This window comes from Fulmarus glacialis, unplaced genomic scaffold (genome assembly GCF_000690835.1).
Source record: "Fulmarus glacialis isolate BGI_N327 unplaced genomic scaffold, ASM69083v1 scaffold28593, whole genome shotgun sequence".
NCBI classification, from domain to species: Eukaryota; Metazoa; Chordata; class Aves; order Procellariiformes; family Procellariidae; genus Fulmarus; species Fulmarus glacialis.
This window is the reverse complement of record NW_009205324.1, coordinates 42,222-69,612: the sequence shown is the minus strand read 5'-3', so window position 1 is coordinate 69,612 and position 27,391 is coordinate 42,222. Positions and strand designations below refer to the sequence as shown.

Sequence of the window (27,391 nt, the reverse complement as noted above, 5' to 3'; positions counted from 1 at the left end):
AGACTCCAAGATTGAGGAAAAGAATGTAACATTAAGATGGGAGATGAAGGAAATTATCACCCTTGTTTTACAGGAGAAGACATGAAAGATCCTGACTCTCCTAGGGATGTGAGGAGGGAGCTGGGCACTGCTTTCTGGGAGCCTGTTTGGTGCTCTCCCACCCATTCTCTATCTGATTTCTCTGTGTTCTTCTCTCCCAGGTCTGTGATGATGGAAGAAGAGGTCCATCATCGAGAAGCCTGAACGGTGATACCAGGACAGCTCTTTGAGGCACTGGCAATACGAGCCTGAGATACAGGAGACAGCAAAATGCTGAAGCCAAGTGGACTTAAAATCCCCGGCAGGGCTGGGAAGCACTCCAGCCCGGTGGGACGGGCATCAGGGACCACTGCAGCTGCCGTCACCACTGGTTCAAAGGAAGGTAAGGACTTGATTCAGCAGGGGCAGACCTGACCCTGGTGATTGATCACCTGGCTTAAAGGCAAATGTCTAGTGGTGCCGGTGTTCAGTAGGACGTGAAATTCCCCATCTGTATGTAGATTGATCGTGAGCATGGATCAAAACAAGTGTAACGGGATGAGTAAACCCGACAGGGATGGCCCCCCTGTCCCAAGTAATGCACAGAACAGGCAGGTTGTGGAGTGGGAGAGACAGATGGATCCTCTGGTGCTCAGGGCTGACAGAGAGAGGTGCTGCCTCCTGTCTTGCTTGTTTGCATATGCACACCTGTACAGACAGACACTAACATTTGAAGAGCTGGTAATAATTAGGCAGATGGGAACTTCACCCATGACTTTCTTAAACACTGTCCTATAGCCATTGCTTCTGGCCTGTGATAATGCAAGAGTAAAAGAACCAGGCACTTAAGATGATTTGTCCTGTGCTGATTACCTCAAATTAGTGCCTTTGTTTGAACAGAGTCATTTGAAGCACTGGGATTTGAATAATTTACCTAGACACACATACACATCCGTTGATCTATATCCAGTGTATACATAAGCTATACAGACTGCCATTGTGCAGTATAATTAACACTTCAAAAGAGTTTGTGATGCGTTTTGCTTAGGACTCATTTTTCTTGTGTCATTGACTGCTGGGTTGTTTTTTTAATTAGATATATTTTAGAAAATACTCAAGGTGCAAGTTTTGTATGCAATGTTTTTCGTTTCACTTGGTTAAAAAGGGCTTTCCTCTTGGTTCTGGGGAAAAGCATCAGGATTATGTATATCCTGTCAATCACTTGTACATTCAGTATATTACAATTCCCTTTTGAGAATGTCACTGGCTGCTTCTTGACATATGTTGACCTCTTGTCCCATAAAAATTTAGGCCACTGCCCACATGCCTGGTTACTTTGCTATATGTTTCAGTCCAAAAATACGTAGCATTTGGCAGAAGCAGAAGAGCCTTGTACCTGTCAGACAACATTTTTAGTATAGGGGATAATATTGGACAAAACTTGCTTTAACATGCTATGACAAATTAGTCTGTGATGATTCTGCAAAAATGAGGGTCACCGGACTGCTGTCTTTTGTGAGAATAATGCAGAAGCATTAGTTATTTAAACAAAACAAAAAAAAACATCTCTGTGAAGTTTCTATTGTCCTGGGGCACGTGTCCTTGTCCCGTGAACATCCTCCTATAAGAAGGTGGTTCAGGCATGACCTCTGCACAGGACTTCCACGCAGAGACCCCACTTGCTGCTGAAGGACCCTGGCTCTGCTCTGTTATTACGTGTCAGGTCTCTGCTTTTCTCACATATTTCTTCAGCTGAGCTTTTTTTTCTTTCAGTTACTGATAGCGTGTATGTCATCACTCCCACCCTGTAAATTCTTTCCTTGAACAGTATTGTAAAAGCCATAGTTTTAACTTGCTTTTTTGCACAAGGTCTTGTTAGAGGGACCAGTCACTGCATGAGATCATGGGCTGAATTCCAGATCTTTCAGTGTAATACTGAAATATTGTAGGGAGTGGAGCAGCACTGCTCTTCCTCGGCTGAGGACTTGGTCCTAGATACAGAGAAAAACTTTTGGATCGAACCCTTCTGTGTTTGGGTGGTTTTTAATATTAGAGTAGTTTCTTAATTCAGTATCCAAATCAAAGATAATAAAAGCCTCCTTATATCTGTTTGCTAAAGGAAAGCACAAATTGACAAAGGAAATTCTGAGGATAAGGTTTATAGGTTTGGCTGTTTATTTTGAAGTTATCCCCCAGACCCATTTCTGTATTTCCCCCTTGTTTCTCCTAGCGCCTAGCTGTGACTGAGAAATGAACTTGAAGGACTCCAGTAAAGTGACTATTTAGCTATCAGTTGTGAATCTCTCAAGGTGCTTCATGCTGGATTTGTAATTGCAGTGTGGCGTGGAGTTATTTTCAGTTGATTTTATCACGTAAAAAAAAAACAAACCCAAAATGAAGGAAAAGATCCTAGGCCTGTCTTCCTCTCGGAGGCTTTGCACAGAGGCGTCTCAGCAAACACAGTCAGCGCATGTATTGCAATATGAAGAGTTAGTCAGCACGGATAGTCAGCACCGGGGTCCGATGCAGCCTTTCAGCTGAATGCAGCGCTTGTTTGCTGGGGCTTCTTTGTGCCTTGTTCAGCTCTAGCCGTCTGTCACTGTGATAGATGTGCAGCAAAGCCGGCCGAGCGCGGGCAGAATCTGCACCAAACTGAGTTTGACCTTTGCCTGAGAAGTTCTAAAATGAGTTTTATTCCTGGAAAAATGTGTGTGTGGAGAAGGGGAGAAGTCTCGGGATGGTGGGTTGGTACTGTGCACCCGCTGTGCTGTGAGCTGCACTGCTGCTCCTTTGCCTCTCGGGATGGTGCAGGGGGCTGTGCAGGAGTCGCGGAGCTGCCGGAGCAGTCACAGCATTGAGCTGTTCCTACCTGGAAGGTGAGAACAGAGCACAACAGGGCTGTTTACCCAGCGTGTGCTCGATGGATGGCTGCGATAGCACCTGTAGCATCATCTTTGACGTCGTCCCTAGCATCATCATCTCGCTCTGTCCCCTGCACAAGAGCTACTGCTGTGTCTATGGCCTGTACCTGCTCTTCCTCCTGCAAATCTCTCCAAACGCCTGGCCAGCCCTTCACTGCCTCCAGCTCCTCTCCTTGCCAATGATAATCCTAAGTGGTGAGCGAAGTGTGCATCCCAAAATCCTGTTGACTTGCCTATGTGCCCCTCTCTCAGCGCGGCAGCATCTGAGCTGGCTGTGGGACCCAGCCACAGCACAGACAGTCATGAGATTCAGCCTTTGGCAGGGAAAAACTCCAAGAGAAAATATTCTTTTTTTCTGTCAAAGTGGTTTCTATTTCAGAGCCAAGTGTCCCCATCGCTAAAATCCTAACCACAGCAGGCACTGACGTAAACTTTGAGGATACCTGCAGCCAAAGGATCTGGTGGTAGGTGGTCCTGGAGACTGCATTTCATTACCTTTCCGGGGATTAATCAGGTCTGGGACACAGGAGGATGATGGAGTTTTGCCCGATTCTCACTCTTCTGTCTTGCTGACCTGCATCACTCAACCTCTGGCCTCTAAGTGCATCACTGCTGTTAATTCATGGCAGTATTGATAACCCAGCTTTCTCAGGAGGAGGTAACTGTATCGTGAGGGCTGTTAGATCTGGTAGTGTGCAGTCAGCACTGCGTGCTTTCCCCAGTGTCACAGTGTTGGGGCCTTTCTGATGTACAGAGGGACAATGGCAGAGGTGGAGAGGCTGAAAACAGTGGGGGTTTTGTGTGTTTAATGCGAATGTCGCAAAGGGCTTTTTCTGCTTTTATTCCCTCTTCTGTCACTGTCTGGGAAAGTGCCCTCATGTGATATACTGGGTGTCTGCTGGGATGGAAGGATCCTCTAAAGATACCAAGCTTTACATCAGGTCTTAAAAAGTTGCATGAAGGAGGCTGTATGTGAGGCATTTGAGAAGCCCTGCAGAAACCATGAGCTCTGCTCTGTGCTGTCTTTGAACGTCTGCATGAGCTCTGTGAACTGTGCCGGAGCACCGAGAGTGCTTCTGGGAGACTGTCAGGGCTTGCTTGACTCCAGGGGGAACTGAGAGTCGTGGATTCTTCTGAGCTCATGTGTTGCCTCCCCACTTACCTCCCTCTTGCCAGAAACGCCAAAAAGGACTTCTCCATTTTCTTACGCATTTGGTGAAACACCTGAGTCCTGCAGCTTGATGGAAGAAAACCAGTGTGGTTTGGATTACAAAATACAGAGCTGCAACATTGCTCTCTTTGAATTTCCTACCTTGGGGGAAAGACAGAAATCTCAAAAGCTTGCAATATAGTTGAAAAAGATCTATAGTTGAAAAAATCTAATAAAGTGCAGAATTAAACTGTAACAATGTACAGTCTGTTGGCTCTGAGCTGTCTCTTGACTCTGGTAGCCTGGGGCTGGCTCAGAAAGACCCCACATCTAGGTTGTATCTTCCAGATTGGGTGTCAAAAGAATTCTCCAGTTGTACTCGAGAGTTGTGAGAGAGCCATTAGATGCAAATTTTGGAAAGCTTTACACTTTCTTCCTCCTACCTTCCCATAAACTGTTCAGTCTTGTCTGCAAAAGTGCAAGTAGCTGTACTTTCCTTTATTCTTAGTCTGGAATACACAAAGATGCTTTGATTTCTTCTTTCTTTTTTGCCCAGCACTCTGTTCATATTCTTTTGTAGAAAGTCAAGTGTCTCTCATCCATCTCTCATCTCTCTTCCTTTCCCAGGCAGTGGAGATGTAGCCTGTTAAACATTTCCATGTACTCTTGACAACTCGCATCTTATGTAACAGAACAGGGGATTGATGCAGATGTAAGATGCTGTGTGTGCATGTATATAAAATTTCACAATTCATGGCTTTAGGTTTCCATAGAGACCATATATGATGTAGTCATAGTGTGTGTGACAAGCTGGCTCAGTATATCCAAGATATTTTTATTGAAAACTATTCAGAGCCCCTGTTTCTTACCGGCTCGTGGAGTGTCCTCTTTGAACTTTCCTGGAGTGGAGACTTACCGTGTCTCCTACCTGAGCTGGCACTTTCAGAGACCCATGAGGTGTTAAGGGCTTTTTGTGGTGGTGTTCTGGGTTAGGTGCATTGGCTTGTGGTGGGTGGGGGCTTTTTTTTTTTTTTCTTTGTGAAGGAGAGCTGAAATGGTCATTTCCACTGAAAGTCAGTGGGGAACTGGCACCTGACAGGGATTCTTGGAAAACATTAGCCTCGATGAGTGGTGTCCATGCTGACTATCCCCCTTGCTTCTCTCCCATAAAGCTGCAACAACGGAAAAAATAAGTTCTGCTGCTTCGTGGTAACTATTTTCCTTAAAACCAGACTGAAAACTCATCTCTAGCTGTCTCAGGAGAGGATTTCCCACAAATGCATTGGCTTATTTCCCATGCTTCAAGTAGAGAAAGTTATTGCTCTCAACCCCATGTGCGAGAGAGGTTTCTGTGCAAAAGGTGTGGGTCACTGGTAAAGGGCTCAATATAATGTTTGGATTTCTTGTTACTTACAAAGCTCATATGTCTTGGTTTCTTTCCCACCCTTCTCCTGGAAAAAAGCCTGCTTTTGCCTGGAGTTGCAAGATGGAGAGAGAATGGAAGCTGTGATGAATGGGTCCACACAGCCCTCCCAGCTGGTGGAACAGGTGAAAGCCGCTGGGAAGGGAAGCGTTCGCATTTCAGAGTGGTTTTTGTCTGCTCAGAGCAGCATTAGAGTAACTTGGTTAGAGGAGAAAGTCTTGCCTTTCATACTGCATTTTGCCGTCAGCTGGCTCTGGCATTCATTTACAGTGCTTTTTATGGTTCTTGAACCTCTTCTTCAATTAAAGAATTCTGGCAAAAAGGGGAGAAAAAAAGGAAAACTAGTATTTGCAGATGGAGCTGGGCAACACTGGGAGGCAAAAAAGCCCAAACCTGTTACCTTTTCTGTGAGACTTAAATGCATCCAGTCTGAATCCAGCCTAGAGCTGGAATTTTACAGATGGATCCTGTCTTTCTGAATGGGCAGGTGCAAGTATCTGTGAGCTGAATGTCACGTTTAGGCATGACTATGAGTATCAAAACTGTTTTTCAGCGGGTGCCCAGTTTTATTGCCAAAACTATACTTTGGTAGCTATACTATACAGCATTGCCAGGAGCCTGGGAATGCCTTCTCATTTTCATGTCAGTGTACATGCATTATTTTTGATGAAAAATAAATGCACACAGCTATTAATATTTGCTGGCATAATGTCCACCTTTACAAATACTGTATGATGCTTTTGTTCACTAAAAACAAAAGCGAAGCGGACTGGATCGCTCACAGGGCCATTAAAGAGCACTAGCTGACTGGCTCCACAGGGTAATTAAACTAAGTCTGTTATAATGAGGGTTTTATAAGCCTGAGCTGTGATAGTTATTGGAGTAGTTAGTTGTGCTTGGTTTCTGGTTGCTAATGGGCTGAGGCTGGTTGTGTCCTGGGAGATAGTTGCTGCTGTGCTGGGGGGATGAGCTTGGCGTCGTTCAGGCAGCAGCTGGGACGGGTTTGCTGGGTGCAGTCACCGAGTTTGCGTTGGGTGGGATGCGTGGTCAGAGCTGTCACTCCAACCTGAACGTGATCAATTGCTCCTAGCATCGGAGGATAAGGAGGAAAGGCCGACAGAGGGTTGGATGGACTGGACTCCATGGGTTACATCCCAGGTCCCTCTTTGCAATTAAAGGAGGTTTCCTTTGAAAATTGTGTGGCATAATCTTTTTATCAGGGTTGAATCTGGTTTTGAGTCTTCCTGGGGGGGAAGGAGGAGGGAGTTAACTGTATTTTCTGCTTTGTTTTCTAGGAATGCAGTTATTTTCTGAGGGCTGCTTCTAGTTTCAGAGACTCAGCAATTCTATATGGATAAGTCTCTTTGCATACATCTAGGCCCCATCATTAATGAGCTATACCTGCATGAATTCTGCTAGAGGAGTCTAAATCTCACCACCTTAGCTCCTCTGTAGGATTAGTGCCTTGCTCTTACCTTCCTCAGTGGGAAATCTTCATTCCTTTTTATTTATCTGCAAAAGGGTTAACGGCAACATCTTGGTAAATTAACTCAGAAATCAGTTGTTCGCCCCTCAAGTTCCTCAGGATTTTGTTGGAGTAAATTGGCTGGATGCATAGCAATAAGAAGTAATTTCTGTTGCCTCTGGGATTATTTTGCAGTAAAACAGAGGGAGGGAAGGTGTCCTTGATGAGGAATTCATGCCTCAGTAATAAGAGAGAGCTTGGGCAGGTTATTCTCAGGTAATCATTGATGGTTTGGCAGCTTTTTATGAAGCTGCAAGAAAGAGTGCTGAGGCTGTCTGGTTTTGTATCAGTCAATTAATTCTCATTCCCATATAAATATGAAAGACACTAAACTACTGTTTTGTCTGAAACAAAAGAAATGGGGTTGTAGCGTCCGTAGCAGCTGATTGACTGGCACCGACATAGGGAGGTAATTCTTGTCTGGTCAAAGGCTTTGTGGCTCTTGATTAATATTAACTTGAGGTGTTGTGCACTGGCGAATTGAGAGAAAAGACCCCACTTCGTGGGGCCAGAGGCTGCTATTATTTCTAGCAAACACTTGTTTTTGCTGTTTTGCTTCAGGCCTCATGGAGCGATTGGTATTGTCAGCTCTCATCTGAGCGCTGTCCTCAATTAAATCCGTGCTGCAAGCATGAATGGATATTCCTCGAATCAGAGTAGTGATTGTTGCTGGAAATGCCTCATTGGTGTCTGTGAAGTTTGATTAGGTCTTGCTTTATCATAACGAGTCTGTGTACACAGCATCTCCAGTTCCTGGGGGAGTTGGGAGGACGAGGTGCCAACGAGCGTGTTTTAAGATCAAATGCCTCTGGCTACTACAGTATCAGCAGATTATCTATCAATTAGTAGTAAGAGCTACAGCATATACACACTGGCAGTCATCTGTTCAAAAAGTTATCAGAGATCTGAAAGAAAACAAGAGTGTATTTTCAAGGGCTGCACAGGAAAAACTGCAAATGAGAGCTGCTGGTTTGCTGGTTTAGGATTGATGTACAGCTCAGAGAAGTGGGGCTGGGAGGGGAACTGTGGTGGCCAAGGTGTAGGAACTGCAACAACCACCCGAGAAGCTTTGCTGGGTGATTGTTAGAGCTTGAGTGTGTAGGTCACATCACTCTGTACAAATCCACTGGCTCATGGACACTGATGCTCTCGTGAGACCCTGCATATTTGCTTCTAATCCCCACTGCGTACCCAGAAGCCGCATGTTTTCTGGCATGGTTGCGGACCAACCGTTTGACTATTTGCATAGGGCTTGCGTTCAGCTCACACGTCCCTTTCATGAGCCACTCTGTCTGCCATCCTGCAGCCTGAAATATCTTTTGTACTGGGGTTTTTACGGGGTTTTTAGAGCTGGTGGTTCCCCCACCCCTTCTGGTTCCCCTCTTGAAGAGGGAAAGGACCTTTGGCAGCATTCCTGTCCCAAGGAGAAGTGGTTTGATGCATTCCAAGCAATATAAAAGGGCATTCAATCGATCTTGATTTAATCAGCTTTACAGGTGACATCTAGAGACAACCGAGAGTCTGATTTTAATTGTCTTAATCATTAGATACTCTTACAAGGATTTGATATAGTTAATCCTTAATATTCAGTGCGCTCATTGTAGAATGAGATGCGAGCACACACTGAAGGCATATGGAGGTCAGGCGCCCTCCTGCTCTCTCTGTCTGTAGCTCCTCGCAGAACAGCAGGGAAAGAAAATCTGCTTCCCACAGATGTTCAGCTTATGGTGGTTTGAATATAATGAAGCAAACCCTATTCAGCCGGGCTGGTGTAAGTCTGTAGTAACACCAATACTCTTGCAGTTACACCCGTTGGAGTAAGGGTGCAGCTTCAGGGCAGAATCTGCTCCTACGTGTTCTGCCTTGAACTAATCCTGCAAGAGCAGATTAATCATTAGAGGCCTGAGCCAATATTCATTGAAATCAAAGGAAAGATTCCCTTTGGCATAGATGGATTTGGGATGAGAATCCATAGGATTACAGTGGCATCAGACTGTTGCTACACAGTATTGGCTATTGGTCTGATTTAACCTTCACACACTGACCCTGCACGTGAGCATCCTCCTTGCAAGCAGTTAAATGGGTGAATTGGTCTCCGCAAAAGCCTTAAAATATTCAGAATACAGAGATTTTGCTCTTTTTATTTTGAGTCCAGTAGGATATTTATTTACTTTTTGTAAAGATGCTAGAAAGTAATATCCCCTTACTTTATTTTTTATGCAGTTATTTTTTATGCCGTAGTGAGGTCTGTAGGAAAACTCCCATGTATCACAATACTCACTATAAAATAGTAAGAGCTGTCAAAATTGGGCTGTCTGTGTCTTAAGCAGCTCCATTCAGAACACAGTTGATGGTCTCTCTACTACAAAATGTGACTGTTTTTCAATGCTGTTCTCCAGCACAGTAAATGTGTGTCCTCTTGTGCTACGTCTGGGTCATGGAGGCCTGGAGGATGCAGCAGAGTGCTTTACTTGCATGGTCTTGTTTACAGAATTCTTTGTGAGAAAGGAAATATTTGTGCATGGGGATTTTACATGATTGCAGAGGAAGGCAGTGATGAACTTTGCCATGAGAACCTCTTAAACACCGAACCTACACCAAGAATTCAGAAATTGCTTTGTGTGATCTAGTGTGCTGCCAGTGCTCTCATTTGCAGGGCAGCGTTACGCAGGAGTTAACTGCTGCTACAGGAGTATTCCCAAGCTGCTTTATGCATTCCTACCAAGCGCGAGCTGTAAGTCATTCTCACTTTCTGTAATTATAAGCCTGCTATGCACATATGAAACCTCTCTTTTGAGACACTCCAAATGCTTCACCACCACCTGTGAATCCTGGGGCTGTGGGGTAGGTCACCATTATCTGTGTTTTACACACAAGACAACTTAGAGAATTAGGTCTTGCCCCACGTCATCCTGTGAGTCAGAGGTGAAAGTGGAACAGTTATCCTGGCCAGCAGGTTTTTCTGGCATTTTGCCCTCCCGGTCCTGGCACCAGGAGCAGCAGTTTCCCTCTCTGATGCCGCTTCCCGTGGTTCTTTTCATTGACTAAAGCGCTGCGTCTGTAAATATTAGTGCATTTGTAATTTGGCTGAGGGTACGCGGACATAGGGCAAGAGTCTCAGTCCTGCACTTGGGGTGTGCTTATTTCACACTTAAACCTGTATAGTTGTTGAGAATTCACATCCCTGAAGATGGCAGGAGCCTTATGTATTGCTGTATAATTTATTTCACAGAATTGCTTATTGTAGAATATTGTATTTGGAGGTATTTGCTCAAAAAACCTGCCAGAAATTAGAAGGGCTTGATGCAGACCTTGAACACACAATTTCAGATAAGGATGGTATGATGTTGAAAAAATCCCAACCCCAAAAAAGGGCTTGGAGACTTCATCCTCACTGACTGACTGCTGCGCTGGCCAGGTGTGTTCAGAGGATAAAAGCATAAAACTGATCATCTGATGAAGTTCTGAAGAAGCGGCATGAGAGAGAGGGTCAGTTCACCTGTGAATGTTTCTAACCAGTAAGATGCACTGGGATTGGGAGCATGCTGTGTGCTCAAGGGTAGTCAGGGTGCCTGGTGGGACCATGTACTGAGATTTTGTACAGCTCAACCAGTCAGCTCCCACAGCTTTGTCCATAATTTCTCACTTCACATTATGGATTTTTTTGGTTTTTTTTTTTCTTTTTGTAATCCCCACTGCTTCTCAACTTACCACCATCACCCCTGGAAGGGTATAATGTATCATTTCTGGTGATCAGTGAGGCTTATAGCTGTTGGGTTTGAGATACCTGCTCTGGGTTTGTATGTTCGTATCATAGCTCAGAGTTTTTTGGGTCAGATCTGGATCATGATCATGTTTTTTTTCCTCAAAAAATAAAAAAATCAGATGTCTGCTGCAAATAGGTGATTTGGATTTTCTGCAAATAGTGCCTGTTCATGCGCAGCTCATTGCGTTTTGAATTGGATACTTAGCTGTTTAAGCCAGATATTTGGAATAAAGTAGATGACTCAGTGTTAATCTGCCCTCAAATATCTTTTTTATTAGATTAGGCAAAACAAAAACAGCCCAACAAACTCTGCATTCTGCATAGCGTGGATCTGCGTACAATCAGTCTATTGTCTGACCTTCGCAGGAGATGTATGGTCTGCGCGATCTGCGCATGGATGTATGGCTGCAAAAATAAATGGCTGATGAAGTAATGAATCAAAGCTGTGTTTCAGCACAGCGCAGCCCTAGGGTTGTGTGCAAGTTTTTTTGGCAATTAAGAGATGTTGGTCTTTACCTCTCCTACAGTTCCCCTGGGATCCTGGGGATGCTGCGGGTGGCCCCGAAAGTGTCCCTCTTTCAGGCAAGTCAGATGGATGATTCAGAGGAATGGTATAATTGTATTGCTGTCATGTTTCTATTGAGAAGGGAAAAAACCTACATACAAGATAGAAAGCATGGTGCTTGCCTTTCTGCTGGTGCCATCCCAGTGGTTCAATTAACAGCGGCTTAACTCTCTGCTGTCTTCCAGGATAGCTGGTTATGCTTAAAACGAGCCTCTCAGCATGCTGATAAGGAGCTAATGACGTATCCTTCCTTGTTATTATGTGTCAGGTGTTACATTTTTGTACTTTTCCCTCAAGACCAGCTGCAGACAGGTCATGAGAAAGTTCCTGGCATGGCTGCAGGCTGTGAGCTCTTGCACAGAGCAATCACTGTGAGGATTAGCCCAACTCCTGCCAGAGGGAAGCAGAGCAAAGTAATATCGGAAGCTCAGAGAAAAGCTTGTGCTTGTATCTAGGGAATGTTTCTGAGGGTCAGCAGGTAGAAATAAGAAGTCATCAGTCAAGAGAGAAAGAGTAGGGAAGATCTTACCGATGCGGTCTATTGCTACATGTCTAGCCCTTCACATGGGGAAGACCTCCCAGGTACCAGCAGAGCACTCGCTGCCTGAGCTTGCAACTTCCAGCTGTGCAAATGCACCCCTGGCTGGAATGAAAGGATGCTTGAGCTTGAGCTGGGGACATGCGGTCCTCCAAAATGCTGCTGGTCCTGATCTGATAGTGCACAGGAGCACAGGCATGAGTGGCATGGCTCATCAGCTGTCACGCCGGGCAAAATGCTGCACTACTGTAGAGTTAATCTGACTTGAATGGGGTAACCAGATCATCTGAGCGCTGTGAGGATGTAAGAGAGGGTTATAATGCTTGTTATATAGCTGGAGTAAGTACTATGCCCAAAGTCAGAGTTGAACTAGGCTCTCTCCTGGTCGTTTAACCTTCCTTTCCCCTGGGTTGTTAGGGGTACGGCCACTCTGCTTATGCATGGCTGCTCAGGTTATGTCCCGTGAGTAAATACCCCGAGTTATGCACACACAGCAACTTCTCCTGTATGACGTTCCCTGTACGGGCTGTTGTTCTTGGACCTGCTGATCCCCTGGTCTGGCTCCGGTCTGGTCATAAAGTAATAATTACTCTCTTGATGGACCAAGCCAGGCTATTTTTTGGTACCTTGTCTTCTACGTTTTATTGGTAGTGAGCTAATTCCATCATTTCTGAGTGAATAAGTCAATGGCCTTTCTGTGAGCACCTGCTTGAGCAATGTACTGCTTGGCTGCTCATCTCTTTCAGTTAGTGCCGTAGCTGGTTAGGAATGGCACCTGAGTCCATCCGGGTGGGTTTTATGTGGGAGTGATGCCTGAGCAAAAATCCTGCACTTAAAAAGGCTGTGAAATTTCAAAACCCTGCTGCTTGATTGCTTTTCTAGTGGAGAGAAAGCACTATGCTTTGCCTGGCTGCTCTTTACAATGTTTGGTACTCAAGATAAATTTCGCCAGTTCAGAAGGTGTCCTGAGACTGCTCCTCTCTCTGTGCTACTGCCAGTGCTCTGCCTGGGAAATCGTTTATAAATGTCTCATTAAAGACCTGTGTCTGCCTCCTTTTCTTTCTTTTTGTCATCGGATCAGCGCACTGAGAGCAGCTGTCTTCACTTCCGTAATAGCAGCCCCGAAACCACGCTTGTGCCTTACAAATTCCCACAGCCTAAGAAACCACGGACAACTGTGCACGTATGTATGTGCCGGGGTTTGCAGACATGGCGGGTTTAGACTGAGCTCGTTCCCAAGCTTTTCCGTGCTTCTTTGAAAAGACTCTAAGAAGTTAGCTTTGTACTGAATTTATAAAGAAGCCGAACATATGGTGTGACTACAGCTATGCAACCGGAGAGCTGGAGACGCGTGTGAGTGTGTACTGGTGATTCCAGGGGAGGTTGTGTTACGCGGTGCATCGCTTGGGCTGCTGGAAGGGAGCTCACCGTGCGGGGTAGGAGCCGTCCCCCTAAGTGTATCTCCCCCAGCCGGCGTTCTCGCGCTCGGGGCTGTCTCGTGGGTTACCCCGGGCTGCTTTGTAATGCTCCTTTCTGTCCTGAAGTCTTTTAGTAGTTGCAGTGGTCTGGGCAAGGTAACCCAGTTTGGATATGGGGCTGGGCGCACAGGACTTACTGAATCTTTACAGCTAAGGGCTTGTTAAAATGCAAAACTATATCCTCTAGTTAGAATAAGCTGCGTTGAATAAAGTGAATAATGCTTCCAAGTGGAATATTCTCTAGTTGAAGTGATTTTATTATTTATTTTTGGAAGAATGAAGCCTGTATTATTCCATAATACACCAGGGGTTAGTTTAGCATAGTCCTAGTTTTTCAAATGTGTCTGTGACTTATTTCAAGAGGCAGGGGGTGGCACAAGCTGGGGAGGAAGGCATGGGTGCTCCATTCTTTTTGTCAGACCTGAAACACCCTTAAAATTGTGGGATTTTTGTTTTCATTATTTTCTGGGAAAACAGGGTGCTGCTCCAGAGGTGTGATAGGTGGGCCCTGTTTTCAGACTAGAAAATATTGAATAGCGTATTGAAACATGAATGTTGAAAGAATATACTTATGATTTTAAAAATAATAACTATGTAAGAATTAAGACTGTAATCTTGAGATGAATAGATCCATCCATATGCTGCAAGTTAATTATCCCTCAGTGAAAGAAACCTTGCGCATTTTCTACTACTCACTTCCCTCCCTAGTGCCCTGTGCTGCCAAAACCTATCTGCTTTGCATATTTTGTTGAATACCATTGTTTATTTGAAAAACTTAAAATCCTTACACATAACAAATATATATCTTTGCTGTTTGTTTCTTTTAAGAATGGTACTGGATCTGATCTAGCATAGCTGGTAAACCCCAGGGTCCTTCATCCCTCCCGTCTCCAGCGGGCACCAAGAATGCACGTCTCGCCTGTGGCAGAGCAGATTTCGTACCAGTCAGCCTCTTGAATGAGACCTTTATAAGAAAGCCTTTGTTCAGTACGTCTGTTTGAGGTTCAGTGCCCTTCCCAGCTGCCCCTGTGAACACAAATATCTGCCTCAATGGGCATCTCCTTGCGTGCAAAGCAACTTAGCAGTGGTTCTCATTCGATTTTGCTTGCTCATTCATAATTCTCATTCACTTTCTTATTGCCCTCTTTTCCTTCCTTCTCATCACAGATTTCTTTCTAGGTGTGTCTTCTTTCTTCGAAGGAGCTAGAGGCAGTGATGCTGAAGTTGAATTGGATCTTAATATCCACGCCATGGGGGTTGTTCCAGGGAACAGCAGGGGCAATAGATTTCCAGGGTGCCAGATGCAGAGCTCGTCTCTGTGCCAGATTACAGCCCCAACTTTTCAGCTTTGAGCTTGCAGAGCTTTCAGTCGTTGTTTCCAAGTCAGCCGTAAATCTTTCGGGCTGCTTCCTCTCACAATGTGCTGCCAGGCATTTGGCTATCGCCTGCAAAGCATTGCTTTCTCTCGCAATCACCTCTTCCCTCTCTGTTTCTGCCTTATCCTGCAGCTTGAAAGGGCTGTGATAAATCTTGCAGAAAACAGCTGCTTCGTTGCTGTGCTCGATAATTTGAATTTGGGTCCGGCAGAGTGGGCTGGCTTTCACTTGATTGCCAACAACATCATGTTCATGTAATCCAAGCTGCTTTGAGAAGCTCCAATCCCTGCATGGGAACCTAGAAATTACATGTGGTGAGGCCTCACCATCACCGAGCGCCGTGAAGGCAGTGGGCAGCCAGCCCTTCTCCCGCGGGAGACCCCGTCAGCCTGCGTGGCGGCTGCTGACGCTGCCAAGGGAAGCCCTGTATCCCTGCCTGCGCCGGTGGCAGCTCCTCGAGGTGCCGCAGGTTGTACCTCCTTGTCTCTTGCCTGGTAGACCAGCTGCTGTAGTCAATGGGGACAGGGGCTTGAGTCTTTGACAACACATGCTCTGGACTGTCCTCCTTCGTTTCCCTTCTCTGTAGGGGAAGCTCTAACCAGCTCTGCTCTTCATCAGTTAGTGAATTTCTGTGGTGTTATGGTTGGAGATGAATGATTGAATCACTAAGGTTGGAAAAGACTTCTAAGATCATCAAGTCCAACCGTCAACCCAACACCACCATGCCTACTAAACCATGTCCCTAAGCGCCTGAAATGGTATTGCAGACCCAGAGAGGCTTACAGTAATTGCCGTGGGTAAAAACCACAGGGCCAGGAGCGGATAGGTACTTGGTTGTAAAGACAACACACTGCTATTCTGCACCTCTGGCTCTTAGTGGAGGGGGGTGGTCTGTTGAATGGGAAGGTATCATCCACCACAAATGTTTGGTGCCCTGAGCACAGGCTACAGCTTCAACAGGGGCAGTGTCTGACATCCCAGCTGAGAGCACGTCATCCCCTGAGCACTGAACCAAGCAGCGAGCCAGGCTGCTCTAATGCCTCTTAGGCCCTTACCTAATCCTTGTGGCCGTAAAAACCTACATTATTCCTTTTAGCTGGCACCCCTGTGGCCAGCACTGGGGTTTTCTAGCTGACAAAATCTGTCTTGGCTTCAAATGGGCATTACGGTCCCCTGGTCATGGGACTGTCCTGAAGCCCTGCCCAGGCTGGGAGGGAGCAGAGCTGGTACCAGTGTTTTTTGACTAATTAATTTGGTCACAGGGCTGCACGTTGAGAGATGCTCATGAGCTGCAAGGCATGCTGTCCTGTCACAGGTTAGTGACATCTATAGCATGGGCCATTGAGATGAGGATGTAGTGTCTTCAGGTCTTGTGACAGTGACGCTTCTGCCAGGCTGGTACAGCTTTTCTTGCTGGCTAGTGGATGAGAAGCTTATTGATTGCCATGGAGAGGGAACGCAGCTTGGGAGTGGACAGGCAGTTCTGTGCTGCATGTCAGGCTGTCTTGTGATGTGGTGGGATTTGAGGGTAAAAACCTCTGAAAATTAAAATGGAGAAGGAAAAAGACCTCTCCTAGGGGCACTGTAAAGCTCTTTTGTAACTATCATGTGCTTTCTCATTTCTCCCTCCCTTCCTGGCATGAGATGCTACTCTTGTATATCTTTTTTTTTTTTTCTTTTTGCTTTTTTTTCCCCTTTCTTTTAAATCTAATGTGCCTCCATTTTATCAATTAACTGCCTGTCTCCTGATTCCCATGGCAACACAACAGGCTGTTGCATTTCTGATTCCTTTGGCAGTTAGGGTGCCTGGCATGTGTCTCGGGAGCAGTAAGATTACAAAAGGGTTCTGCAGGGAATAGGAAATACATGGGCCACACTCACTATGCACCGCTTCTCATGCTAAACTATTTTTTTCTTCCTCTCCCTCCTCGCCTTTAGAAACAAGTTTCCTTTCCCCTTTGTTTCAATTGCCTGGTGATAAGAAATGAGCAACTGAAGTGCTGTGGGAGGTCGTAAGATGTGGAGGGAGTGAGGGGATGGGTGGTTTCGCTGGATGTGGATGGCACGTAAACATAGCACGAGGCTGAGCGTCTCATCGGGGATCCTGCAGAGAATATGCTGCAGAGCAAGTGCTCTGTTCCTCCTGCTTCAACGTTCAGAGCTTACTTGAAGGGGGGTTTCTTGCTCCTGTACTGTACGAAGCTGTCTCTTCACCCCTTCCTACAGCAGGCATTTCCAAAAGCTGGAAGGGTCTATCCCCTGTTTGCAGAACTCCTTGCACTTCCAGGGATTTCGGACACATGGCTTTCATTGACACGGTAACGAGAGCCATGTGAACAGGCCGTAGCTTCAGTTAAAATCTTTAACCTCTCCAGCTCTTGGCTGATAGGAATTTGTTTGGCTCCTGAAGTATTGGTGCCCTGTCAGTGTGGGGTACCCTGTCACTGTGGGCCCCTGAAACTGATGGGATGAGTTTGCAAAAAGGGCCCTAAGCACCGGGTCTGCCATGGTTATTATTAATGCGTCATTGCGTGGGCTTTACGAAAGCTAAAGGGAAAATAGAGATTTAGAGTTGGATAAGATGTGCATTTAGCGGATGCTGCGTATGACTTTGATTTATAAGTTGTTGTTCAGCCCTGAAAGCTGTGACCTACAGGAAGACCATTTAAACCGAAAAGAATGAGCTGGCTAATGAACACAATAGGGTTGTAAAGTTGGAAAGCCCAAGTGGAAGAGATCCTGCTTACCGCTTGTGTCTTGGAGCCTGGTCCCAGCGAGAGGGAGGGAGGAGCTGCTGTCGCAGTCCTGTCTGGCAAGCGAGGTTTGTGTTGGACAGAGCAGCAGAGGGAGATCCTCCTGGACCGAGGAGGAAAGAGCGTTCCCCATCGCTGGCTTCCAGGTGAGCTGCTGAGTTAGATGCCTAACAGTGACATTCAAAGAGTTCCTGCGGCTTCTTGATCAGCATCACCAGATAACGGCAGGGTTGGAGTGGGAAATACTCAGTCTACATTTTGTTGGGTTTGTTTCTCTTGTGTAACTCTGTTCTCAACTTCGTACCCGAGATCTGTACCCTCACTTTCCTGTTAGCAAGTTTCTTGGAACTTGTGGGTGTTTAACTGGGGAGTCTGACTAGAACAAGAAGATTTTTCTTCTCCAGAAACAACAAATCCAAACAAGACAGGCATGGACCAGCTCTTTAGGTGCCTGTAGGCTGGAGAAAGCTCAGGAATTCTGGGTGCTTGGGTGGCTTTCCCCTACGCTGTAAGAGCTGCTTGGAGAGCAGGTAACTCCAGATGTCAGGTCTTGGAGAGCAGTGCCATCAGCTGATGTCTGTTTTGGGCTATCCTAAGATCCTCATGGGGTTGAAGACAAATTGCTCATCACTACCTTTTGCCTTCTGAAGGGCTGGTGACTAGATACCTACCTGGGAGGATCAGAGCTTAGTTTACTCGGACTACTCTGGATGTTGTCTGGCCATCTAGTTAATAGTCCATCAGACCTGAAGCCAAGGAGAATGGGCTTAGCTTGATCATAGTGACTCTTGGCTTCTCTGAAAACCTAACACACAAAAGCCGGTTAGCTGCACTGCAGGAAAATTGGTGGCTTAGTTATTATTTTGTATGTGGGTAATGAAGGTCATGTAAAATACCAAGTTTCTACAGCATGAACATAATGAAGAAGGTGAACCTTCTGGCAGTTCCTCACTTAAATCCTATCTTTTTGAATCATTTACCTCATGCTAAATAATAATAATGCTTCTGACTGCACTGCTCTGCTCGGGAGCCTGTAATTAGACTGTTTCCCTGACATGGTATAATTACTGTAGTTTGGCAGCCCTGCCTGTCAGACAGGCACCTAAAATGAATGGAGTGTATAAAGTCCCACTAAAATTTTGGCTTTACAGGGAACACAGTGTTACACCAAGAGTCCAATGAATTGTTCTTTTTTTTCCAGTCCAAGTCAGTTTTTGAAGCTGTTTGCTCTCGTGAAATACGGTGAGTCTAGACATGGTTTTAAATCCTGCTGCATTGTTTGTTCGGCCTTGGGCAGCCTTCCTGCCTTTGCTTGAGCTTCACTGCTGAAGGGTTTGCTTATCCCAGCCATGTTGCAGAGGTGTTTGTGAGAGCTAATGTAACCTGTATCTCGATCGTTAACTGACAGCCCTAATAAAGACTGCTAGTGTGCTGAAACTCAGGCTCCAGTACGACCAGAAAAACAGCTTTGATCTTTTGTGAATACAGATGCAGAGTCCCCCCAAATCTCTGTGCTTATAGTTCCCTGTACAGTAGAGTTGAATTCGGCTATTCTGCTTGGCACATTGCATATGTCTGTCGCAAACATGTCAGCGGCACGAGATCTGTGTGTTACGGCACTCTGCCAAGCATGAAACCAGGATGTAAGTTGTGTTTCTAATTCCATTTTTCTCATACCCATGAAAGGAGAGATATACGTACCACAGATGTTGTTGGTGATAAACCCCTGTAGCCATCTCTGGTTATTAAACTGAAAGACTCTTTTTAAAATGTAACTTGTTGGTTCCTAATCTAACTGCTTTACTGTCTCCTGCTATTAAGCATTGAAATGAAAATGGTGGCCTTATTTTCTGCCTATGGTTGTCTTTATGGTTCACATGGATGGAGCCCTGTTTCCTCCCCCCCCTTTTTGTTTAAAGTCTTTTGTAAAGATCAAAAGCTCTAAGCATCCTTATAGCTTTCGTTTTTCAGTTCTAAAAGTGAAACTGGTTCTTGGATGTAATGCCATACCCCTAATGGAGCTCCTTTTGAGGTACCATCTTTTACAAGATTGAGAGTAACACAAGCTTGAAGGACAGGCATTTGCTTAAAAAAAAAAAAAAAATTAGTTAATGAAGCACATGTGAGGTTGAGGAAGCTTTCTGAGCAGGGCCCAAATGCCAAGAGAAGGCAGCTCAGGGCCCACGGCACATCCCTTTCCCCCAGGGAGCTGGCTGAGCTTTGCTGGGAGCACTGCGGACTCGGTTGCTGCTGCCCTTTTCAGTTGGGATCAGTATTTGTGTTACTGCCCCTTCTGTGCCCATCACAGGGTGGGCCTCTTGAACATGCCCCGTGTGCTGGGCTGTGCATGCCCGTTGAGCTAACTTTCTCCAGAGTTGTTCCAGCTCCAGCCCACCAAGCCTAGTGAGCAGGTTGGAGGCGATTCTGTTCATAAGAGGAGTTTGTATGATCATGCCTTAACTGCTGCTCTGTCCTAGTTCAGATCAGGTTCAGACCAGGCAGAGGTACTGCTGTCTTCCAGGAGCCACAAACAAACTGGAGCAATTTTGCCATAGAGAGTTGTCAAGAGTGTTGACTCTGGAGTCTAATGAGAACCAAAGTGTCAATATTAATCCCTCTTAATGCAGCTGTTTAGCAGAAACTGTAGGTTCTTTATACTAGCACTGAATCACTGATGCTCTTTTCTTTCCCCTGACATTAGACCTTTAGCAAAGCTTTGAAGTATCTTGGTTTGAGAGCTTTTGTGTTCTTCAGGCTTTTTAGGAGCTGGGCCTGATCTGTCAGGCCCATTACTTCTGAAAGAGCTGTAGAAGTGGTGCAGGCTGAGCAACAGTGATGGCTGAGGCTGAACAAGTTCCATAGTTCATTTCGGATGAGGACTCAAGTTTGACTTGTCTTTGCAGCTGCTTAGACTTTCTCTGTCAGCCTTGTCTGGTAGCAAACAAAAACTTCTTCCTGGGTGTGCTTTAGGCTTTTCTGGTTGGTGGCACCCAGAAGTTTCAGCTTGAAGTTTGGCTGGAGAGTCCAGGTAGCTTTCCTTGAGCGCAGGATGTGTGGGACCGAGTCATGCACGCACCCCCTACACCAGCTGTGGAGGAGAAGCACACTTGGGACCTCAGTGCTACCAAGAGCTGAGGATGACTTGAAGGTCTGAGGATGACTGAAGGTCCGCGGTATATGACTTGCTGGATCTTATTTTGCGAGCTTATTTCCTCATTCTATTGTGTGGTTTCTTTTAGGGCTTTACTTAACCTCCCCCTTTAGCCTTCAGAGTGTTTTAATGAAGTCCGTATGTCCTTTTCGTTCGTTCCCCTGGGGCCTAGGCTGAAAGCCCAAAGTTTGCGATAGGAGAGTTTGACGCTGGGGTCAGCAAGAGCGGGGTCACTGCTAACTCATTTGCTCAGGTTGTCTTTGTTCCCCTTCAGACGCCAGTCACGTTTGGCCAGTCCTGGGTATGCTGGAGAGGGCGAGCGGGACAGTGGATTTCCAGCATCACCTGCAGTTTTCCTTCTCCCAGCGCAGAGAAGCATTGCTGGAGGTCTGGCTTCGGCTTGATGGGCTCATGCCAGAATAAGAGCGTTCTTTATTGCAGGTTTTATTGAGTTCGGTGCACGGTGTGTCAGCCCTGGGAAGGCTGTGCATGCAGGGGTTTGTAATGCTTCCTGTTTATAGATATGCGGTTTATATTGAGCATACCCCAGGTGTCTGCTCACTGCTGGGTTCTGCTCCAGCAAAGGGCATAGCAGCAGCTGGGAAAACTGAGTAATTTGCAAAGGCAGCTGCGTGGTCCCACAGGAGCTATTAGTGCCCTTGGTAGGACTCTCAATGCTTGGACTAACTGTTTGCCTGTGTACAGACATGTGGAGTTCTTATAGCGCCAGGTACTAAAACATCAGTGCCTCACTAATTTTTTTTCTTTTTTTTTCTTTTTTACATTTTTGGATGAAAGGGTTACTTTGGCATCTTTCTTCAAAGCAGCAGTTCATTGGCCTCCTTTTGATCCTTAAGCACTTACCAGCACTCCTGTCCTTTTGAGCTTATTCACACTAGTGCTGCAAAACACCCTTTGGTGCTGTGACGGGACTGGGGGTAAGTGGGCATTATAAAGGGGGATGAAGACATAGGGTTGGTTCTTTATGTTGTGTGCGAGACCTGCAGAAACTGGGCAGCCGGTGAAGATTTCTGTGCAGATTGCTTTCCTGCCGAGGAAGATGTGTAAGTAACGGGGTCGCTCCGGTTTTAACCTTCGCCTAGTGTAAATCTGCAACCTAAGTCGTGGTCCCAGATGTTTCCTTTTTGTAAATGCCCTTCCCTGGTGTTTTGGCTGCCTTTTAGGATTTCTCCTCATACCAAAACCTCTTTTCCCTTGATTCACAGGCTCACCTTTACACAAGCAGGGTACCACCTCCACCGCCAGCGCCGAGAAGTCGGGTTCAAAGGTTGCCGAGGTGGGCGATGATTTCCTGGGAGACTTTGTGGTGGGCGAACGTGTCTGGGTAAATGGAGTGAAGCCAGGTGTGATCCAGTATCTTGGGGAGACGCAGTTTGCTCCGGGCCAGTGGGCAGGGGTCGTTCTGGATGACCCGGTGGGAAAGAATGACGGCTCTGTCGGTGGAGTACGTTACTTTGAATGCCAGCCGCTGCAGGGGATTTTTACGCGACCGTCCAAGCTGACGCGGCAGCCGGTGGCCGAGGGCTCGGGGAGCGACGCCCCCTCCGTGGACTCCCTGACGGCTCAGAACTTGTCGCTGCACTCGGGGACGGCCACGCCACCTCTCTCCACTCGCGTCATCCCCCTGCGGGAGAGCGTCCTGAACAGCGCCATGAAGACAGGCAACGAGTCTGGATCTAACCTCTCGGACAGTGGGTCTGTGAAAAAAGGGGAGAAGGACTTACGGCTTGGAGATCGTGTGCTGGTGAGTTGATCGCGGGATCCCCTTAGAAAGGCAAAGGACAAGAAATTGTCCCCTCCCTAAGTGCTCCTGGTCAGGTTCAGGACAAGACAAAAGGAGGACAGAGCTGGTGGTGAGATGTGGGACAGAGCGTGGTCTTGGAGGGGGGATGACTCGACCGAGCAGGCATTGAACTTCTGCATTCACTGTTATTTGGGGTGCTGTGTCTTCTGGACACGTCTCTCTCTTTCACATTGATGCAAGACAACATATTCCAGAGCGTTTCTTGTTTTGGACAAATCCTGAGCAGTAGAATGAGGTCAGAGGGAGAACTCCTGAAACATGAGAGCGAAATAGAAGAAAAATAATTTATTATTATTTTCTAATCCAGTGATATGCTCCATAATGGTGTGTATTGGGGCTTCTGAGGAATTTGCAGCAGAGTATCTTGTTGCATGTGGTTGTACATACTCTGCAAGTATTTGCAAGAATCTCTCCTAGCTGCTCACTCCCCTTTTGGTGCTTCAGTTTTTATGTGTTGGATATGACACTAACTCCTTTCCAGTACAGAAAGGAACTTGCAATTATTTTTATAAAAGGGCAGGACGTTGGGAGAGATCACTGTACTGATGGGTGGGTTCTCCACATCTGGTTTCTGTTGTTGTTTTCATTATCTAGAATAGAGTACCTGATGACTTTAAGCCAAAATGCCCCACTTGTGCTAAGAATGGCTTGCTGGAAGTTTGCCATCAAGCTTGTCACCCTTTGTGTCCAAGCAAAGGAGTAGTGCTTTCAGTGGAGGTGGAGAAGGAAAAGAAAGATATCAAAGCATGGAAAGACGGAGTTTTGTTCTGTAATTCTGTAAAAGAGATTTTAGTTTTGTTTAGTCTGTATAATACATAGTGTGATACCAAATACTGGAAGAGCCAACCATTTGAGCACAGCTCTGTTGTGACTGTATCCCCAGTAATATCCCTCGATCTAAAACATAAAGGCGGCTCTGACCGACAGCGATGACAGGTTGCAGAGGGTTAGTCTTTGCACATCCTGGGCGATCTGGCTCCCATTTAAAGTTAGCTATGTAGCTTTTCCTTTTTGGGCACCTGGTTCCAATACCAATAGTGGTAGTAGGGAAGTGTAGACAGACTTGCCATCTGGTTAATAACGGGTTTGGTAGAACTTGGCTCCGCAGCCGATGTGAATCAGGAGCGTGTGCGGGGCGGTTCAGAGGCAGGCTCAAATGTCCTTTGTGGTCTTGGAGAGCGGGTTTTTCTGCTGGTGATAGCAGGAGCCCCGGGCAGGCTGCGGCTCAAGCTGATGGAATTGATTCCTTTGCTCTCTGCAGCCCCATGGGGACCCTGGGCAGCTGAGCAGCCCTAGGTGGCTGGGCAGCACGAGCGGCTGTGACGGACCACACGTGTCTTCTGAGTCAAAACTTCACGTGGTACAACCTGCTCTGAGGGTTGCAGGATCTGTTGTGTCCAAATGTCAGGCATCTGTAGCATTACAAATGCACTTTCAAAGCTAGCAATGCACTTGCACTCCAAAACACTGTTGGGTTGTCCAATAGTTTTCATTTTATTTAAATTAAATATAAACAAGTTAAAATTGGTTCATTTTTGGAGGCGGAGAAGTGAAGATGGGTTCTGCTTGTGCCCGCTGGATATGACACTTAGTAAATCTAGTGTGAACACGTGGGCTTGTAGACCTAGCTGTAGAGGTGGGAAAGTTTTATATTCTCAAATTTTCCCCAAAATGTGCATTGCATTCTCTATCGCAGCAGGAGCTGACAGCTGCTCAAGGTTTTGTCGCTTGTCTGTCGTCTTCCTGACTTCACCAGAGTCTGCCTCTCTTCCCTCCCCAGCCCTACTGTCAGCAAAGCTGCTGCTGTCCCTGCTGGTCCCAGGGCAGGGAAAGGTGGCAGAGACGTTCTCTGTTTACATACGCACTGATGCTTTGTGTAGGTGTGTTAAAGCAGCCACACATGGGGCAAAATGAGCCTGGGGAATCTCTCCTCCTTTGATCAGTTTATTTGTTTGCCCCATTTTCTCCTTTACCTGTTGCAGGGAGTGGGGAGAGTGCTCAGGTGAGAACTTCCCATTTTAGGAGCAGCAGTCATGCAAGGTAAACTGCAAAATATAAAATATAAACTTGGCTCTGTTCTTTCTGAACCAGCCAGGCAATGGAATAGCATTCTCCAGACTCAATTGTTTAACCCCTCTCTTCTCCCGATTTGTAAGCCCTCTGAGGCAGGGTCTGTCCACTTAATAATCTTCTTACCTCAGTGGGGCCCACACAGATTGAGGTTTCAGCATACCCATGCAATACAATCTGTTAGCATCTCTCTCCTTGGCTTCTGCTGGGTTGTTTTTTTTGGAGTTTTGGGGGTGGTTTTGGTTGGTTTTTTGTTTGTTTGTTTTTAATGAAGGTGCATCCTTAAAAGCCCTCCCTCCCTGCCTGCTAATTTATCCACCCCAGATGTTATAAGATAAAATTTGCCCTGTGATTTGTTAGTGTAATAAATAGCTCCAAAAGAGCGAATCTGGAATGAGTTCAGCATCTCACTGGCTTTAGCAGGGATGCTGCTTACAGAAACATCAGGAATTGTTTGCATGCAGTAGTAGAGGTCCAGGAAAAGAACAGATAATGACAACAAGAAGAAATAATTTGCTGTTATGGTTCAGTAACATGTGCTTGGCTTGGCAGATGGCTTTCTTTAGTAATGGAGATGTGAGCTAATCATATTTGGTGTTTGAATCCATAAACAATAATTCTGGGTTAACCTGGGTTGCCTCAAATTCCCTGAATAAATCTTTGCTCTCATCCTCTATGGATTGGTAAAGTTTTAGTTGTCTTTATTACTCTTAGTCTGTGCTTTTCTGAAAGATTATCTTTTTATTTGAGAATGGCTTTTAGGCAGATGGGATCCACCAAAGGCTTTTCAAGTGAGGGAGGGCATGTGTGTTCTGTAATTGCTCAGTGGATGGAGCACAAGGTTGCAGGGGTCCCTTCCAGGTCTGTAAGACTGACGCCTGGCTGCTCTGCATTCTGGTCGTTTCCTGCTGGTGGTTTTCTTTAACTTCATTAAAGTCCATTATAGGTTGAAGACATTTTTGCTTTTCACTGACTTTGTTCTGAGACCTTTTCTGACTCTGTAGCAGTTGCAAAAAATGGCTTTTAGCTTTCCATTAGAAGCTTTCCATTAGAATTAGCTAGAAAGTGCCAAAGGCAAATACTAAGTCGGACTTTTTCCCAGAGATGCAAAAATTGCATTAAAGAGATGAAAAACCCTCCCTAATATTGTAGAACTCATCTCTGGAAGTCTGGCAAATGAATGTGGAACAATTAACCTTTGCTTTAGTAAGAATGGAGCTTCCCAAAGTATGATAATCACTGGAGTGCTGCTGTTAATGTGTGGCTGGCCTGTTGCCTTCCTCCAGGGAAAGAAGGGATGGAAATAGAGCAATGGAGCAGTTGAGCATTTTCGGCTTGAGAGGAATCTCTGCTGTGTTTTTTGCCTAAGAAAATGTATTTTACATGCTTTGGGGGGGAGACTTTCTCAGCAGCTGAACTCATTTCACCCTAGATGTAGTTGCTTTCTTAAGGGTGGGAAGGAGGTGGCTGTTCTCTATATGTCAGTCTAAATAGAAAATAATTTAAAAAAAAAAAAAATCCTCTTTGTAGAGGTATTCTGACCTTTAGCCATCTTTCTGTCTGCTAACTGGGATTGTACTCTTCAGTACTGAAATGTAGTGATAAACAAGGACTATTTAAGGGCCAGGTTCTATCCCAGTGGCTGATTGACTCTATTGCTGTGGGGTGTCACCCCACATACTCTTTGGATGGATTCTAGGTTTGTGATTTTGCTAGAACTTGTAGGTGGCCAAAACCAGAACAGATGCTGGAGTAGCAGAAGCAGCACTAGCAGGGAGGTTACAGTGGAGCGGCGCCTGGGCTGAGGGACAGGCAGGACTGGTCAGGCTGGGGGAGATACGCTTGGGGGGAGCCCAGAGTCTGTGATTTTAATCTTTTTCTCCTCTGTATGCTGCAAAGTGTTTTTGTGTGAGGTGTGTTGCAACCTCTGGCTACTGGCAAATGACAGAAAATTCTCATGAATGAACTAATCGCGTCCTTTTCTTTAGCATCCCCCCTGCATGCCCCAGCCCTGCTCTGCCAGCCTGAAGCTGCAGAAAGCCTTTAACCACCTGAGTGAAAAATCATTTCCATTAGAAGCTCCCCAGTGAGGAGAATTGCAGCCTAAGCCCTTCTCCTTGGGCAGAGACAACTACTTGCTCTGCTGCTGCCAGCTCGCTTTGAGCTATTTCAGTGCCCGAGACTGAAGCCTTGCTGCTGCGAAGGCACGTGAGGTGTTACGAAGGAAGGATTCGTGCTCTTTATTTTCCTGGTTAACTGTCAGAGCTCTCCCAGCTTGCTGCGGTCTTAGAGGTGCAGCAATGCTCCTGTAGGGGCTTTACAGATGAAAAATCACAAGACTCATTTCCTTTTTGCAAACCAGGCAGTAAAAAAAGAAGGATCCTATTCTGTAGTTCTACCAAAGTAGTATTTTCAGGGAAGGTCTTTTTAGTATTTCATTGCCTGCTTTCAGCTCGGTCTGTAAGGAGACCAGCAATTGCTGTGTCATGACTGGAGACTGTAGCAGTACGGCAGAGCCCAAGACCTTGCATGGGAGCTTGGGAATGATGGATCTCTGTCCCTATGGAGGTTTGTGACGGGCAGTGCAGTCTTCCAGTTGTTTGCAGGATTCAAGAGACGGGAAAACATCTAGGTCTCCTAGTCCAAGCTCGTTCCTCACCATATAAGATTGTTGCCCTTGTGCGGTGTGAAATACAGTGTGCCTGCTATTGTCACAGGAGGAACTGTTCCCTGTCACTGCGTGAAACTAAGAGGAAATAAATAGCCCAAAGCAACCACCCTGCCCTGCTGCCACATGAACCCTTTGAGGCTTTTTGTGCACACACCCACCCT

At 46.0% G+C, this 27,391-nt stretch overlaps 1 protein-coding gene across 1 annotated transcript in view; it reads left to right on the top strand.

Moving 5' to 3' along the window:
* Nucleotides 1-309: 309 nt before the first annotated feature.
* CLIP2 (CAP-GLY domain containing linker protein 2) overlaps nucleotides 310-27,391 on the top strand; it is a gene marked incomplete at its 3' end in the record, with an annotated part of 59,881 nt that continues 32,799 nt past the window's right edge. The window contains exons 1-2 of the mRNA XM_009575365.1: nucleotides 310-421; nucleotides 21,891-22,429. Of these exons, the coding sequence (XP_009573660.1) occupies nucleotides 310-421; nucleotides 21,891-22,429 (651 nt within the window). The remainder of the gene's footprint in view (nucleotides 422-21,890; nucleotides 22,430-27,391) is intronic.